At 32.0% G+C, this 15,629-nt stretch overlaps 1 protein-coding gene across 2 annotated transcripts in view; it reads right to left on the reverse strand.

Moving 5' to 3' along the window:
• Nucleotides 1-879: 879 nt before the first annotated feature.
• Nucleotides 880-15,629, reverse strand: part of LOC149413529 (uncharacterized) — a 279,540-nt gene continuing 264,790 nt past the window's right edge. For both annotated transcript variants that reach the window (XM_089644729.1, XM_089644728.1), the window contains 2 exons: nucleotides 13,402-13,467; nucleotides 880-3,422 (listed from right to left, as the gene is read on the reverse strand). In XM_089644729.1, the coding sequence (XP_089500855.1) occupies nucleotides 3,249-3,422; nucleotides 13,402-13,467 (240 nt within the window). In that variant the 3' untranslated portion in view covers nucleotides 880-3,248. The remainder of the gene's footprint in view (nucleotides 3,423-13,401; nucleotides 13,468-15,629) is intronic.

Below are 15,629 nucleotides of genomic sequence, written 5' to 3' on the forward strand. Positions count from 1 at the left end.
ATAATATATATATATATTCGTTTCATAAATATCTGTTGATAGTAAAATTAAAAACAAAATGCACAATTTCAAAGATATTTTATTTCAAAATAACATGACAGTTCAAAAAATGATTTAATTCAAACATGGTACTATTATTATTTTTATTACTATTTTATTCACAATTACATCGTGGCATATTACTTTATATTATTATTCAGGCATTTAAAAGCTAACTTTGCCATTAAATGTTTATTTTTTTTATTACAAAAATAATCAGATATATTTAACAGTAATTTTTAGTACCTATAACATACTATTTTACAAAAATGTGAATTACAAATAATGCATTGTTTATCACATTTGTTCAATTGCTACACACTACACGTAATAAGTAGCATTATTATATTTCAGGTTATTTTATAAAAAACAGTATTATATATATTATGTCATTTAAATAGACGACAATATGTATGTAGTAATAATAGGTTGGATAGAATAATTTATGATATTTAATATTCTCACCTTGATTTTTTTTAAATGATATGAATAATACATTTTTCATTCTGAATATTTGAAAAAATATTCAGCCAGTGAATAAAAAGTACAACATCAAATAATTTTCTAAGATTATAAACCTATTTACATTAGGACGGAGTACTTTAAAATACATGATTATTAATATCAAGTATTTTTTAGCAAATGTTCCTTGATTTGATATATAAGTAGAAAATTAGAAAAAAATGCACTTAAAATATGCAGCTAAAAAACGTTTGTTTTAAAAAAAACGGCTTACTCTAAAACTAAATGTTAATTATATACAACTAAAGTAAACAATTCATTACATATGAATAATGCCAAGCTACTTGAAACTATTTTATATTAATTTAAATATTCGGCAGGCAATGATTAAATGTTCAATATGTAAAACTGTAGATATGCATAATAATAAAATTTAATGTACGTAATAAATTCATACAATAGAATTTAAAATTAAACTTTTTTTTTTCTTTTTGCTTATATTTTTAAAGAAATATTCTCATACTTCATAAATGATTCAATCATAAAACTAGGTTAAATCATAATTACAAATAATGTATAGAATATACTTAAGGATAAACGTAACTTACGTTCTAATCTACACGTTTATAGATGGCGTTAATTTAATTGTATTATGAAAATAAACGTTTCGCAAGTTGTTCTTTACTATATTAAGACGAATTATTTGTTTGCTCACGTACATACGCAATATTAATACGAATCAAGAGGATGCTACAAGCCAAAAATGTGTATATTCTTGGTATACCTTATATTGTAGGTAATAGGCATTAAAATCGCTTGAAAAACGGAGTCTAGAAACGTTTGATTTCAAGCAAAAAACTGGTTTTTATTTATTTTGTAAATAATTTTATAAGAAAGCAAAAAGTTAATCAAATGAAACTATCACCGATAATCTTAGCTGAATACACCATTTTTTTAAAGTTGTTTACGTTATGCGTTCATACATTTCTATTGAAAAAATTTTTTTTTTATTAGTTTACATTTATATTTTTTATTAAGTAATTTATTTTTTATTTATATTCTACTCAAGCGAAACGATAGGAAAACCTTCAATTTATCTAAAGAATATTTTTTTGGTATTCAAAATGTACACCAATTCTTTATGAAGATTAATCAAAATAGTGATTTGGCATTAAGCTTTGCCAGCTCATTTCTTTCAAGAAAGGTATAAAAATACAATATTTTATCGGTGACTCAATCCGACCTAATATTTTAAAGACAAATAATTCGCCTTAATATTTTAAGGCATAACTTCCAAAGTGTATTTTAATAATTCAATTTATAACGTACGTCACGTCTACCCTTAAAGAGAGTAATAATGTTCATAACATAATGCTGTTATGCAAATTGAAAACACTGACGCTACTTACAATCTTACAAGCATCTCAACGCAACAAGAATGTGGAAAATGTCACCGAAAGGTTAATGTTCAATCTTTCTCGTATTTTTGTGTGCGATTTATTTGTGTACATTTAACATTGCTTGATTTTAGTAATGGAAGTTTTGGGACAATATAAATTCCCTAAATTATCGACATTTCTCGTAAGATCATAATTTCATAAATTTGACATGCATATTTTTTAAGTTGTCTGAATTTAATAGCCAAGTATATAATATAAATATCCTCTAGTTACAACGTATAGCATTGTAACTAGAAAATATCAGATGGATTTATTTAAATAATATTTCATTAAAAATAAACATAAATATAAATATATAAATGTTTAGGATTGCTTCAGGCTTACAGTAAATATTCATTTTTTTAAATATACTTAATTATTATTCAACTGTGTTAGTTCGTTTCCATAATATAATAACACAGGGACCTTATTATGCTAACCGCTCTTGAACAGGGCTTTATTACAGTTCATGCACTTGAGCTAGACGAACTCGGTCGTGAAGTACTATAAATTCTGAAGGAGTACAAAGATGACGGAGTGTCAGTAATATTCCTCGTTACACGCGTTGCAATTGACATGGTCAACTTCATCGCAGTTCATTTACTTGAGCACGACGAACTCGAACTCGGAAGCTGTGGAGCGTTGATTCCCATGATTTTCTTCACTACACCCTTCATACTTGATGAAACTGACTTCATCATAATTGATTATGTACTTCAACTTAACTCACAAGTCATTGCCATAAAATATCTTCTCTCAACTAAAGTTTGCCTTCCAGGGCAGCGGTTGTTGGTTGTTTCGTGACAAAGTTATTAATACGCTTCGCACTTAATAAAACTGACTTCATGGCAGTTCATGCAACTTAATAGAGAGGAGCTTGGCAGTGAAGTCACTTTAATCCCAGTGATAGTTTTTCCCTAAATTGGAGTACACTTTGAAGGGAAGCGGCAAACGAGTACCCCGTTAACAGTTTTTGCATTTGAGGTGGCCGAATTCATCGCAGATCAAGCACTTCAGTGGACGCTTTCCTCTCAGCAGAACTCTCCGCTACAAGCCTATTATCATGCCTCGCATTTGACGAGGCCGACTTTATCGTAGTTCACGCACTTGAGGGTGACGAACTCGGTGGTGAAGTGTTTGCAGTGGACGCCTTCCTCTCAGTTGGAACACGCCTTTATATCCTAACACGCTTCATTTGATGAAATCGAATTCATCCATCCAGTTAATGTATTTAAGAGCAACGAGCTCAAACGTGAAGTCCCTGCAGTGGATGCTTTCCTCTCAGCCGAACATCCCGTGTCATGGTTCCTAGCACGCCTCGCACTTGACGAGGCCGACTTCGTCGCAATTCATGCACTTGAGAGCGACGAACTCGGCAGTGAAGTGGTTGCGATGCACGCTCTTCTTCGATCCGCAGCACACCTGGCATGGCAGCAGTCTGTAGCCGCCGCACATCTGGCACGTGGTGTGGGCATCAGCACTCTAGAAATAGAAATACCATGCTTAAGAAAAGGAAACTTAATTGATGAAGGGTATGGTGAAAACAAAATCAGACATAAATGACTATTTAAAATTAAATTTAACCAACATAGTGATGAACGGTTCGTATTCAGATGTCACAGGCTCAATTATCGTCAACTATCTTCGTTTGTCATATATGTCATATAATACAGAAAAACGATTTAACCGTTGTAAAGAAAACCACTTGTTTGCCACTGTTTTTTTACCTGCAATAGGCACAACAGACGTACGTAGAGCTTCAAACAAGTACCATGTCTAACATTCGAGAATTAGAGAAAAGGAACACTCAGAAAAGTTTCATATTTTTTTAACCCACGTACGAGTGAAATGCTTAAGAAAAAAATCTAACTTGTTTAATTCAAGATTTGATCAAGGTTTTTATTTCCCAGGTCTCACGACCCTTGGCATTTGAACATAATGAGCTAGGAAGTCCTTCATATTTCTTAATATCATAGATAATAACTGGCAGTTCTTAAGACTCAAGGCTCGAGTAACGTAATCTTGTAGGAAACTTGAGCGCGATATTCCTTATTAGATTTTTTACTTTCCAGTTAAGGTTTGACAGTATTAAATTGAGTTTTTATCAGAAGGGTTTAACGTGAAATTTTAAAACAATAAGGATAAGAAAAGTGTGATGCTCTTATAAACGTTCAGAAAATTAGAAATATTATTTTATCAGTTGTAAATGAGTGTTCAATATGAAAGTTTTCATCAGAAAACCTGAAAGAATATTTTTTCATTTCCTCAATAAGTCTTAGTATAATTGTAGTTTATACCCGGCTTCGCCCGTGTTTCAAAACAACTTTTCATACTGGATAATTTTATTTGATATTGTCAAATGACATAATGTGTGAATGTGGATGAAGCCATGAGCGTGTGCCAAGATTGAATTGTGTGGTTACCTTTCAGGGAAACTAGTGTCATTGATCCGGAAAACACGCACACAACATTTGTACACGATTGACGTTTATCACATGAGAACGGGGCGTTTCCACAACTCGTTCTTGAGTTCAACAGCTCAGCTGTGGAACGATTTGTCGGCCTCTGTGTTTTCTACCTCATACAACATAGGTCTTGTTCACACCTTCCTCTCCTCAAAAAGACTCTCTACACAGCCTCCCCAAAGATAAAATAGACCCTGAAGGGTATTATTTTCATAAAAGCCTTCTGCATAGAGTTAATTTTAAGAAAATAGTAAAAAAAACCTTAAAAAAAATTATTTTTTCTTTAAAAATGTTCATTACGTAAATCTAATATTGAGTAATCGCGAGGTCATAATATTATAATCCAGTTTTATAGTATTATAGTGCATAACGTGCAGTGTATTGAAACTTTAATAAAACAAATTTGTAAAATACGGACGCCGCATTTTCATTTAAAAATCGCTCAAGTTACAGTAAATTTCCCCGGAGTCTTTAGAAAGCTTTCATCCCCGTTAAGGTGTGGGGAGGCGGGAGAGGGGGTGAGAAGGTACTGGAAAATCGCACCGGTTTGACGCCCTTCGAACCGGTTACGTACCTTGTCATGGTTGTCAGATCTGCATCTTATCTGGTATTGGATTTAACACATTCATAGTACCTACATACTGAACGAAACGTCACATCATCAGATAAAATTGGAAACGGTGGTTGAATATTTTATTATAAATATATCACACAGGGTCATAATATTATAATCCAGTATTATAGTGCATAACGTGCAGTGTATTGAAACTTTAATAAAACAAATTTGTAAAATACGGACGCCGCATTTTCATTTAAAAATCTCATATTTCTTCTCTCTATTTGTTCTCATATTCACTGAACTGTTTTCAAACAAGATGGGGTACTATATATTTTGACAGTTTACGAGAACAAGTTTAATAAGGAAGAAGCTTCCAAACATTGAATACTGTGAAGAAATGTTTTAAAGACAAACCTATTAAATAAAAAACTCTTTCCAAATGAATTATTCTTAAAAATAACCTATATTATCACCAATTTTCTGTATAAAGTATATTACTTATCTAATTTAACTTCTTACAACTATATCACTTATATCAAACATATAATGTTGCTATTTACTTTTATTATAAACTTCAACACGTAATATTTATAGTATGATTAATTACTTATAAATTACTACAATTATTCAAATCATTCATCAAAGTATTCTAATCTCTTAATCTGTAAAAATACGATATTGTATGTAATTTATTTAATGAAAATGATGTCTTGTCATATATGTTTACACTTAAACTGACATTTCGAAGCGTTATAGTAGCTATTATCCAATCTGACACAAACATTATTCAAAATATGATTTAAGATTTCCACGGCCAAAAGTATTTTTGTTATTTGTTTTTGGGGTGTTATGCCGTGTTGCGCTAACTCTTTCTTTAGCCAACGTTACCAAATAACACATCTGCCCTGATGATGGACACTGCAATGCTGTCCGAAACGTTGGCTAATGAAGGAGTTAGCGCAACACGGCATAACACCCCAAAAACAAATAACAAAAATTATTCAAAATGGTTTTGTGGCTCAAAGCAAATCATTTTTATTTTATTTTTATTCGTTACAAACTTTGACTATCCAAATTGGATCCTAGAAATTGGATAAAAACAAGATAATCCATCAGTGAGTAAATGATAAAAAAACAAGATAAAAACAAGATAAGAATAAAAATAAAATGCAGATAAAATTTACTTAACAAGTACCCGTGCATTAGGGTGTCCCAGGACATAAGGAAGAATTTTTTTTCATGAATTTAAATATGCATACCGTCTTATTTTATTCCATTTGATCCCAATAACTCATGTAATAAATATTATGTTGATTAAACAACGGCAACTCGTGCCGACTTGATGCCAAACATATGGTACAAAAATTTGTACAGAGTTAATATGGAAGGATTTTTAACTTTCATTTTCGTCGGAAAAATTAAATTTAAAAATGCACAAATGTTCAATTATGTAGTATTTTATTTAAAAAAAATGGTTAATTGATTAAATTTTCTCTTCAAAGTTTGTTTTTTACAGTCAGAATAAATCTTCCGGTGTTCCTGAACGTATCGTAACAAAAATTGTTTTTGTTCCTCTTCGACCGTGATTACGCCATGAAAATCTTGCATTAACTTAACAGCTCTTTCAGCTGTATAATTCACTACCCTCAGCGATAACAACTTCTTTCTGGCTTCTTGATACGAAGTATTATTTGACCACATCGTAGGGCATTCGTTGAGAAAACTGGCATCTATTTTCAGACGATCAAACAAAGACTTGCTTTTGAATGAAATGAAGTCGTAAATATTTTTTCTGAAACAAAATTGATCAATTATGATATGAGCTAAAACCTCAATACAAAACATAAACGTAACTGCTTATTAAAGTAACCATACAATTTACCATCAATATCTTCCTTCTATGGGATTTAACGTTTGTCATTGGTTGATAAATTATTTTTTTGATATTTTCGAGTATTTTTATTTTAGTTGTTTGATCCACAGCGTCGTCAAACAGCGATAAAATAGATACTTCATCGGTCAAATACCATAAATGCTTACTGAACTTCTGTAAAGCTGCCATTGATATTTTTTCATCAATTTTTTCGTAAGCCTTCATGGATTTCAAAAGTCCTGGTAAGGTGCTTTAACTGCTATAATACATTGTAGCTATGGCGTGACAAATATCTCCGCCTAAAAATATCACACAGAGCTCTAACAACTCTCGATAGTCATCTCCAAGTATTTTTGTTGTCAGTGCGTTACGGTCAAGCAAATCATCGATTTCGGAAGCGGTTAGGTGCAATGTGAGATTTTCTCCGTAGCACTGAATTTTATCGGGATCAACATTTTTCCAGTTATCTCGAAACTTTTTGAAGAGTGGGATGTCAGGGCTTGTAGACACTTGACTGATTTTTACTTCAAACACAGCTTTTAATACCAACTCATACACATGATGGCGGCAAGCAAAAATAAACATTTCTCTATTAAGTTTTTGTTCAAGAAGCACACTAGCACCATTGAAGCGACCTGTATTTGAAGCTGTAGTTTCACAACACAGAATTTGCACTTTATCTTCCAGATTCCAGTCTACTGTTTTCGTGTTGTTTGAGTTTTCTGTAACGGTTTTGGAAAATCTTCTAAATTTGTGTTTTCGTTAGAATCAGAAGATGGATCGTTTTGTAACGGTTCGTAAGACGATGTTGAAGGAGTTGGCGCAGATAAAAATTTGGTACCCCGCTTTTCTTCCTGAAAGGCGCGCTCTCTCCTCTTTATCTGTCAGTTTTGCAAGTCCCTCCAAACTTGATATAGTTTACATAGTTTTTTCACACAAGTAGGTAAAAATTTAGTTGGTATACGCCCCTTTTCCCAATAGATAACACACTCGCGAATAGTGAGATTAGCACTTTGATTGACAGTTAAATTCACTTCCCGGATATTTTAGAACAAAACTTTAAGAACTTGTCCATTAGATGGCAGTTTAGAACCCGATATTTGGTGTTTTACGACTCCTTTACTCTTTTTAGAAGTGTGTAAATCTAACGACATCTTGCCTGAATGAGTTATATTCGTTTACTAACAAAAAAATAAGTTAATACAAGCTCAACAACGCGTTTGCTCGCGGGCGTCTTAATGTACAATACTAAAAAGTTTCGATGCAAGTCGGCACGGGTTGCAGTGGTCCCAAGTAAACAAAATTTTATTTAAAAGTGTTTTGTCATTATTGAAACAAAATTAGAGGGTATGCGTTGAAAAGTAACAACTTTAATTTTTTTGGGACACTCTACCGTGCATATACCTAGACGAGATTTAGTACTGTTTCCAAAGATTGTGTAAAATCACTATGCCAGAGCTCACCGCTGAAGAGATTTTATTGTTTAAAAACAAAGATATTATTTTTAAAAAACAATGTTAATTTGTGTTTTTTTAATATATGATTAAGTTCTAACCCTATCTCTGACTTAGTTCGCAGTAGCACGAGATTGCTTCTCCGACAATCCCGAGGAATATACGGCCAGGCTTGGCTATCCTGTAGCCGCCGCGCCATAATAGCAAGATCATTCAACCGGACCGGTTCAAACCGGGTTCAATTTGTCGGCAGCGCGTGCAGCCGATGTATTATAACTATTTAGAATGCCAATTTTTGTCATATACGTGGTGATATTAGTTTTGTGCGCCACTGAGAGCATGCCAGCTACAATATGAGATATATTTTCGAAAGAGAACGAAATAGATGGAAGAAAAAGGGGATTAGAAATGTTCGAAGTTGTCTGACTATTCAGATCTTATCAACAAACACGGCTAAAGCCATTTTAAACGCATTTAAGTCTCGCTTGAGAACATTCAGATTAAGAACGGTGGTCTCTCGGTGGTGGATGATAATCTATCATCATAACCTCAATTACCAACATAAATACTAAAGCCGAAATGTGTTTTCTGAAACATTAATATCTATCGAACGGTGAACTCTGGCGTCATGAAATTAATGCATGTTTTTTTAACATATATATTGAACATAGAAAAAGTTGTTTAAGGCGATGCACCACGTCGTGTAATATTTTAAATTGAGCCGCTATCAGTAACAACCCTTACGTAGATGGCGATAAGGTTTAAATTCTCGCTTAACACCATCCGCCTGTTTTGATTCATGCAAGAAAAAAATATGGCCAAAAAGTGCCTTTTATTTTATTTTGTGGATGTTCAGGCATAAATATTTAATTTTTTTTGGATCATTTTATAAATAACTTAATTTGCCACATTATACAAATATAATTATAACCGAAAATTGGTTCTTAAGTAGGAGATTTTGAACTTAAAAGCAGTTTTCATATGCCTTATATATTATTTTTTTCTGGGCTTATAAAAAGACTTATCTAAAAAAATACTCTATTATTTCACAGGTCAAGATGTATTCTACTCGCAGTATTTAATTAAAGCATCTGAAACATTTCTAGGCGACCAAATTTTCAAACCAAAAACACACGATTTTGCATTACTACGTATGGCATCGCTTTAAATTTTGCCACACCAGAACTCACCGATGTAGATTTTTTGTGGTTTTTATGGGAAACGCGGAGATATCAAATTATCGAGGGTGGCTAAGTAGATCTTAATTAGGGGTGAGTGATTTTCTGGCTTACTCATATTCAAAGTATTTTTACTGAAATTTTTGAAATACTAGCACCATACTTACTTATATACTACTAAATATGTAAACCTTGATACAACATACCACTAAATGGATAGTACGAACTAGAAATGAAATAGAAACCAATCAATGCCCAATTGGCCAAATACAATTAGCCGAAAGACGTCAACAGCGCATTTCTAGTGTTTATATTTATTCTATGTGCCATATAAATCATAAAACTGAATATTACACTGCGTTAGACAATTATCATTTAAAAAAACTAATTTTTTTAAATTAAACTCTAAATATGCATAAACTTCAAAAAAAGATCCAAGCAACTAAATGGGTACATCAAAAGAGAAATCCAGATGGTTCGATATTTCTACAAGTGGTGCAACTTTCCCCAACTAATCGATGTCTCACTAGCCCCCTGGGGTAATAATGGGGCAACAACGGGCGGCTGCTCGGAAGTATGAGATAATTTATAAAGTCAGTGGCGCTGAGACAAAGTTCCGGCACCCCAGGCAAGCTGTTCAATGTGCCCCATTTTAAATGATGTATCAAAGAGGAAATTTGAATTTTAAATATAAATTTTGAATGAGTTGAACAGAATTGCTTAACAACGCCTAATATTGGTTCGCAGATGTTTGAAAAAGGGCACTCTACAAGCCCATTAATAAATTTTAAGGAATAGTTGAAATAACTTTAGACAAAATAATCGATTATTTATTGGTAAGGTGTTTAGATATTTACATTTTTAAGTATGTTTAAAAGAGATGGAAAAGCTGATAGAGATATTGAAAGAAGGGTAAAAGCAGGTAACTCCATTAAGGCGATGCCATACGTAATAATGCAAAATCATGTGTTTTTGGTTTGAAAATTTGGTCGCCTAGAAATGATTCAGATGCTTTAATTAAATACTGCGAGTAGAATACATCTTGGCCTTTGAAATTATCGAGTATTTTTTAGATAAGTCTTTTTATAAGCCCAGAAAAAAATAATGTATGAGGCCTATGAAAACTGCACAGCAAAAAAAATATTTATGCCTGAACATCCACAAAATAAAATTAAAGGAACTTTTTGGCCATGTTTTTTTCTTGCATAAATCAAAACAGGCGGATGGTGTTAAGCGGGAATTTAAACCTTATCGCCATCTACGTAAGGGTTGTTATTGATAGCGACTCAATTTAAAATATTACACGACGTATGGTATCGCCTTAATATTTTTTTAGCATTAGTGATAAAAAAAACATCGTAAAAAGCGTTATTCCAGGCGAAATTTTAATTGATGCATGACAAATTTGTGTTCCAATACAAATAGTTTGTTCGTGATTTCATGAAATTTAGGCCCAACAAAATGTTTTATGGAGTTGTCCGAGAAAGGATGGAAGTAAAATGAATGTAGACGTGAGATTCCGGAGGAGTGTGTGTGGATAAACCATGTATGATCGTGTGAGAAATGCGGAGATTCGCAAAGAATGCGAGGCTGATATTAGCATTATGAGTAAGTTTGGGCATGTAGAGCGAATGCAAGGAGAAAATATATAACGCATATGTGAATAGTAGAAGAGATCGGGGACGCCCGAGGAAGACATGACGATCAAGTAAACCAAATACTCGAGTCAGGCCATGTAAAGAATCAGAATAACAGAAGAGTATGTATGATATGATGTATGGATGTAAATGAGGCAAGAAGTGTGTGCCAAGACCAAGTTATTTGGCGGTATGTCCTCTCTGCCTACCTCTGCGGCGAAACCGCGTGGCGGTTAGTAAGTTAGTTAGTTAGACGCGATTGATACCTACTCATATTACGCGATCTCCGAACTAAGTATCTACATTAATATAATAGTAATTGGCAGCTTCAGCTTAAATGCATGACTTATTTGATAAGAAAAACTATATTTCTTTTATTACGTTTCATCAAGAAATTAATAAAAAAAATATTTTTTTAAATCTCGAAGAATTATTAAATATATGGTTCATTTGTTACACTGAAAAAAGTTATTAAATTATTTTAAAAACAAACCAGAGACATTTTTATGTGTTAAAATGTCATCGTATTCCTAAATTTTATTTCAATTTTTTCTCAAAATAATGTCAGGAATCAATGGTGAAAGTAAGTCAAGTACGTCCTTTAACACCCTGTATAAAATAAAATAAATACCTAGTAGGCATTAATAATTTCAGAATAAAAGGCTTTTTTCTGAAACCATATACACTTCCATATACATCATATACAATTCGTAGACGTTGAAATGATATATTGTAGTTCTACCACAAGCTGCATTTGAGAGTAAATAGATTTTTTTATTATAAATGCAATATATGCAAGTTTTCGTAATGGGAACTGGTGCTATCGAATAAAATGATTTTATTCGATTTCCACAAAACGAGATTATTTCATTATTATGTCGTATTTTTCCTAATGTTTTTGACAAGGTTATATTTCATTCTGATCAATTAGCATCCAACCGGCTAAGCCAACATTTATGGGTCAATCCACCCTTAATACGAGATATGTACACAGTGGTATTTTTGATCGGCAGCAAGCTTAACAACCGGCATCCGGTGTATTTCATTCTTGCTCGCAGTAACCTTGATATTGTAACCACGTTACACCACTCTACCAGGCTGACCTAGTTTCTTATCGGTCAGTGCGAATGTGAGAGTTGACATTCGATTGGTGATACTGATACGATATGATTAATCTGTTTTTTTGAATTGATTTATTAATGAAACAAAGCAATTTTATAATTTGGTCAATCCGTTGCGGATTTGCTATTAGCCCACCGAACTTGTTTCTATATTATAATATTAGAACCTTAAAAACAGTTCCAGGCAAACAAATAATGTACCTGAATATTCTAGCTTGTCTTTTATCACATGCAAAAATGTTTGCTTTATGCAAAAGTTAAAAAATAACATCGCACTGGTACAATTTCAGTTATTATTATGAAAGCAAACGTATGAAATTACATCGAATTTATAAGATTAAACTGTATAAATTGTACTGACCTTGTAAGATTAAAGCGAATAAATAATAGCACTGACTTTATAAGATTTAACCTTATAAGTTTTTCTGATCTTGTAAGATTCAAGCGTATAAATTACTTTTTTACACATAGAAAGAAAGGGTTTAAGATTAAATTTACTAGAACAATTAGAGATAAATAAAAGAACTAATGATCCAAACATAACCCTAATTAATAATCAAACAAAAATTATCAATTCTCCCCTGCTTAATATTTTCAAAAAACCCAAAAAATATAATTCCTTAACATAATCACCCACGTACCAACAATTAAGAAAACCCTTAGGTCATTAATTTTAACAGGTGTATAAACACTGCTGGATTTCCAAATATTTTGGTTATTCCAATTCTTAATGAATCATTTTTGAACATTATAGAAATTTAAATGGGTGGGGATAAATAAAATCATATAAATAAGTCGTCGCCGTGTGGACATATCCACAGTTTGATAATGGCCTCAAAAGCCGAAACAGCTGTCACATTAAAAACTGTAAAAATAACAGAAATACTTGCAGAACTTAATATTTATTATAAAATTATTAAATTTGATTTATTTTAAATTTATTTAAAAAAATAAATGGAGTTCTACGAATTAAACACCAAAACAATAAATATATGTATAAATTACAATGACTTTGTAAAATCTAAGCATATAAACTGTAGTGACCTTTTAAGAATTAAGGGTACAACTTATACGAAATTCGTAAGATAAGCGTATACATTGTATTGAACTTTTAATAATAAAGCGTTTACATTATACTGAATTTGTATGATTTAAGCGTAAAAATTGTACTGACCTTATAAGATTTAAGCATTTTCCTCAGTTCTCCAGCTTCATTCAGTCTCTCCACCGTATCCGCATCCTGAAAAAAAGATAAAATATAATATTAATAACGTTATTAAATATCACAGTACAAATAAGTATGAAAAAACCAAAAATAGTATGCAGCAGTTTTGATCAAACATAATTAATTATTTTAATTAACCAATTTAATTTCGTTTGTGATATGAGTACGTAAAATTCTAAAATGCAAACATAGTACATAATTCTTACTATTTCAATACATTTAATGAATTTATGCAGCTGTTTTTATAATCGTTAGTGGTTTAATTGTCAGAGTAGTCGCCTTCCAAGCATTTATTTTTGATTTTAATGTGTATGCCGCACAAGAGTCCCAACTGCTCTCAACCGTTTGGAGTTAGTGAGACTATGCAATCCCTAATTGTGGTAAGTTGTGCAACTGAAAGTAGTTAGAAGAGGGAGAAGACGGAGAAGATGTAGGTGGGGTAGTATCTTGCGATTCAGATCTGGTCATCAAACACAGCTCAAACCATTTAAAGCTACGTTTCCTTTCTGAATGGTGGTCTTAACACCAGAGTGATACTGGGAGTATCTTACACTCTGGAAAGTGACGCAAATATAGGTATTATATATATTTTTGAATTTAATGAGTTTTGAAATAATACAAATTCATCAAATAATTTTTTTCTTGCGCACGCCGGGATTCGAACCCACGACATTCGGATTGCTAGCCGAGAGACTCACCCCTCGACGACGGAGGCCTCGTGATCAGGATTCTATTCAAAATTAGATTTTAAAATATCTATATTTTTTTTGTTTATATTTATTTTTACGTTAAATTATTTATTGTTAAATTGAAAATTATATTTCGAAGTGTATTTTATTAAATAATCTATTTTATGTATTAAACATTCGTTGATTTTTAACGGTCTGTAAAAGTATTTAAATAAATACTTAAAATCGTATTACTTTTCGAAAAAGCTGAGACCGAACATTTATTTACAAATACAAGATAATTCCAAGAGACGAGATAGTATTGTATTTAGTTTTATTTCATTTATGAACGGAGAAAAACATCTCAAGAAAAACATTCTTGTTCTGTAACGGTATAAAATAGAGTTATTCGAGTGAACGGCCGACAATTTGATAAGTTCATTTGTGATAAATGTTTTGAAAGTCTTCGTAGCGAATTGAAACAAACAAACCAAGCAATAGAGACGTAATATGTTTTTAATGTTATTTATTGAGTTTCTTTAATATTTAGTAAGCAACTTTTATTACATACTACACAATACAGATCCTATCTACTTAGCTCAACTTAGTTAGATTAACTGTCAATAAAATTAAAAATAAAAATTAAGAGCGTTTTAAACCCTTCAGCGTTTGATGGTCATATATGACCGGCCGTCCATATTTTATAAAAGATTTTTTATCTTTTTTTCTATCATGCATACTTAATTTTTAACTAAAATTTCTTTCCAGTTTACTTAAAATATTTATACTGCAATCCATCAATAAAATCCTAAAAATAGCTAAAATGATGAATTCATACTTCGAGCCAATTTTTTGTATCAATCAGTTTAACTTAAAAAAATATTTTTTATTACATGGACGAGATAAAAGTGAAGGCACAATTTTATTGGAAATTTTCCAAACAAAACGAAGGTGTTTTTAAAATTTTGAGTTCTCACAATTTTCCTATGATTGGAGTAAAAATTTAAGTAAAAATGTGGTTTTGTTTTTGTAAGTTTGACATAAAATTTTACTATTTAGAAATGGTAATATTTATTTTAAATGCATAAATCGGCAAGACAATTTTATGTAGTTTCTAAAACAGTATTAAGTGCATTTAAAATACAGAGAAAACATTGTAAAGTGTACAAAATTTATTAAAGTACTGAAGGGTTAATATATATTTACAAGACCTTCGTGGTCGAGGGGTAAGGCTCTTGACTAACAATCCGGAGGTCGCCGGTTCAAATCGTGGCTTGCGCAAGTAAATTTGATGTGATTAATTTGTGTTATTTCGCAATTTATTCATTTACTTATAAATAGTATACTTTGCGGCACGTTCCTAAGTGGAAGGCCACCGTTCAAAATTAAAACGTTCCATGAAATGGCTTTGGCCGTGTTTGGTGGACAGATTTGAATAGCCCGATACGTCTCCACCTTCCTCTCCCCATCTCCACCCCCTCCCCGCTACATTCATCCTCACAACGCACC

Source organism: Hesperophylax consimilis, chromosome 21 (genome assembly GCF_061612785.1).
Source record: "Hesperophylax consimilis isolate HC1 chromosome 21, BYU_Hcon_1.0, whole genome shotgun sequence".
NCBI classification, from domain to species: Eukaryota; Metazoa; Arthropoda; class Insecta; order Trichoptera; family Limnephilidae; genus Hesperophylax; species Hesperophylax consimilis.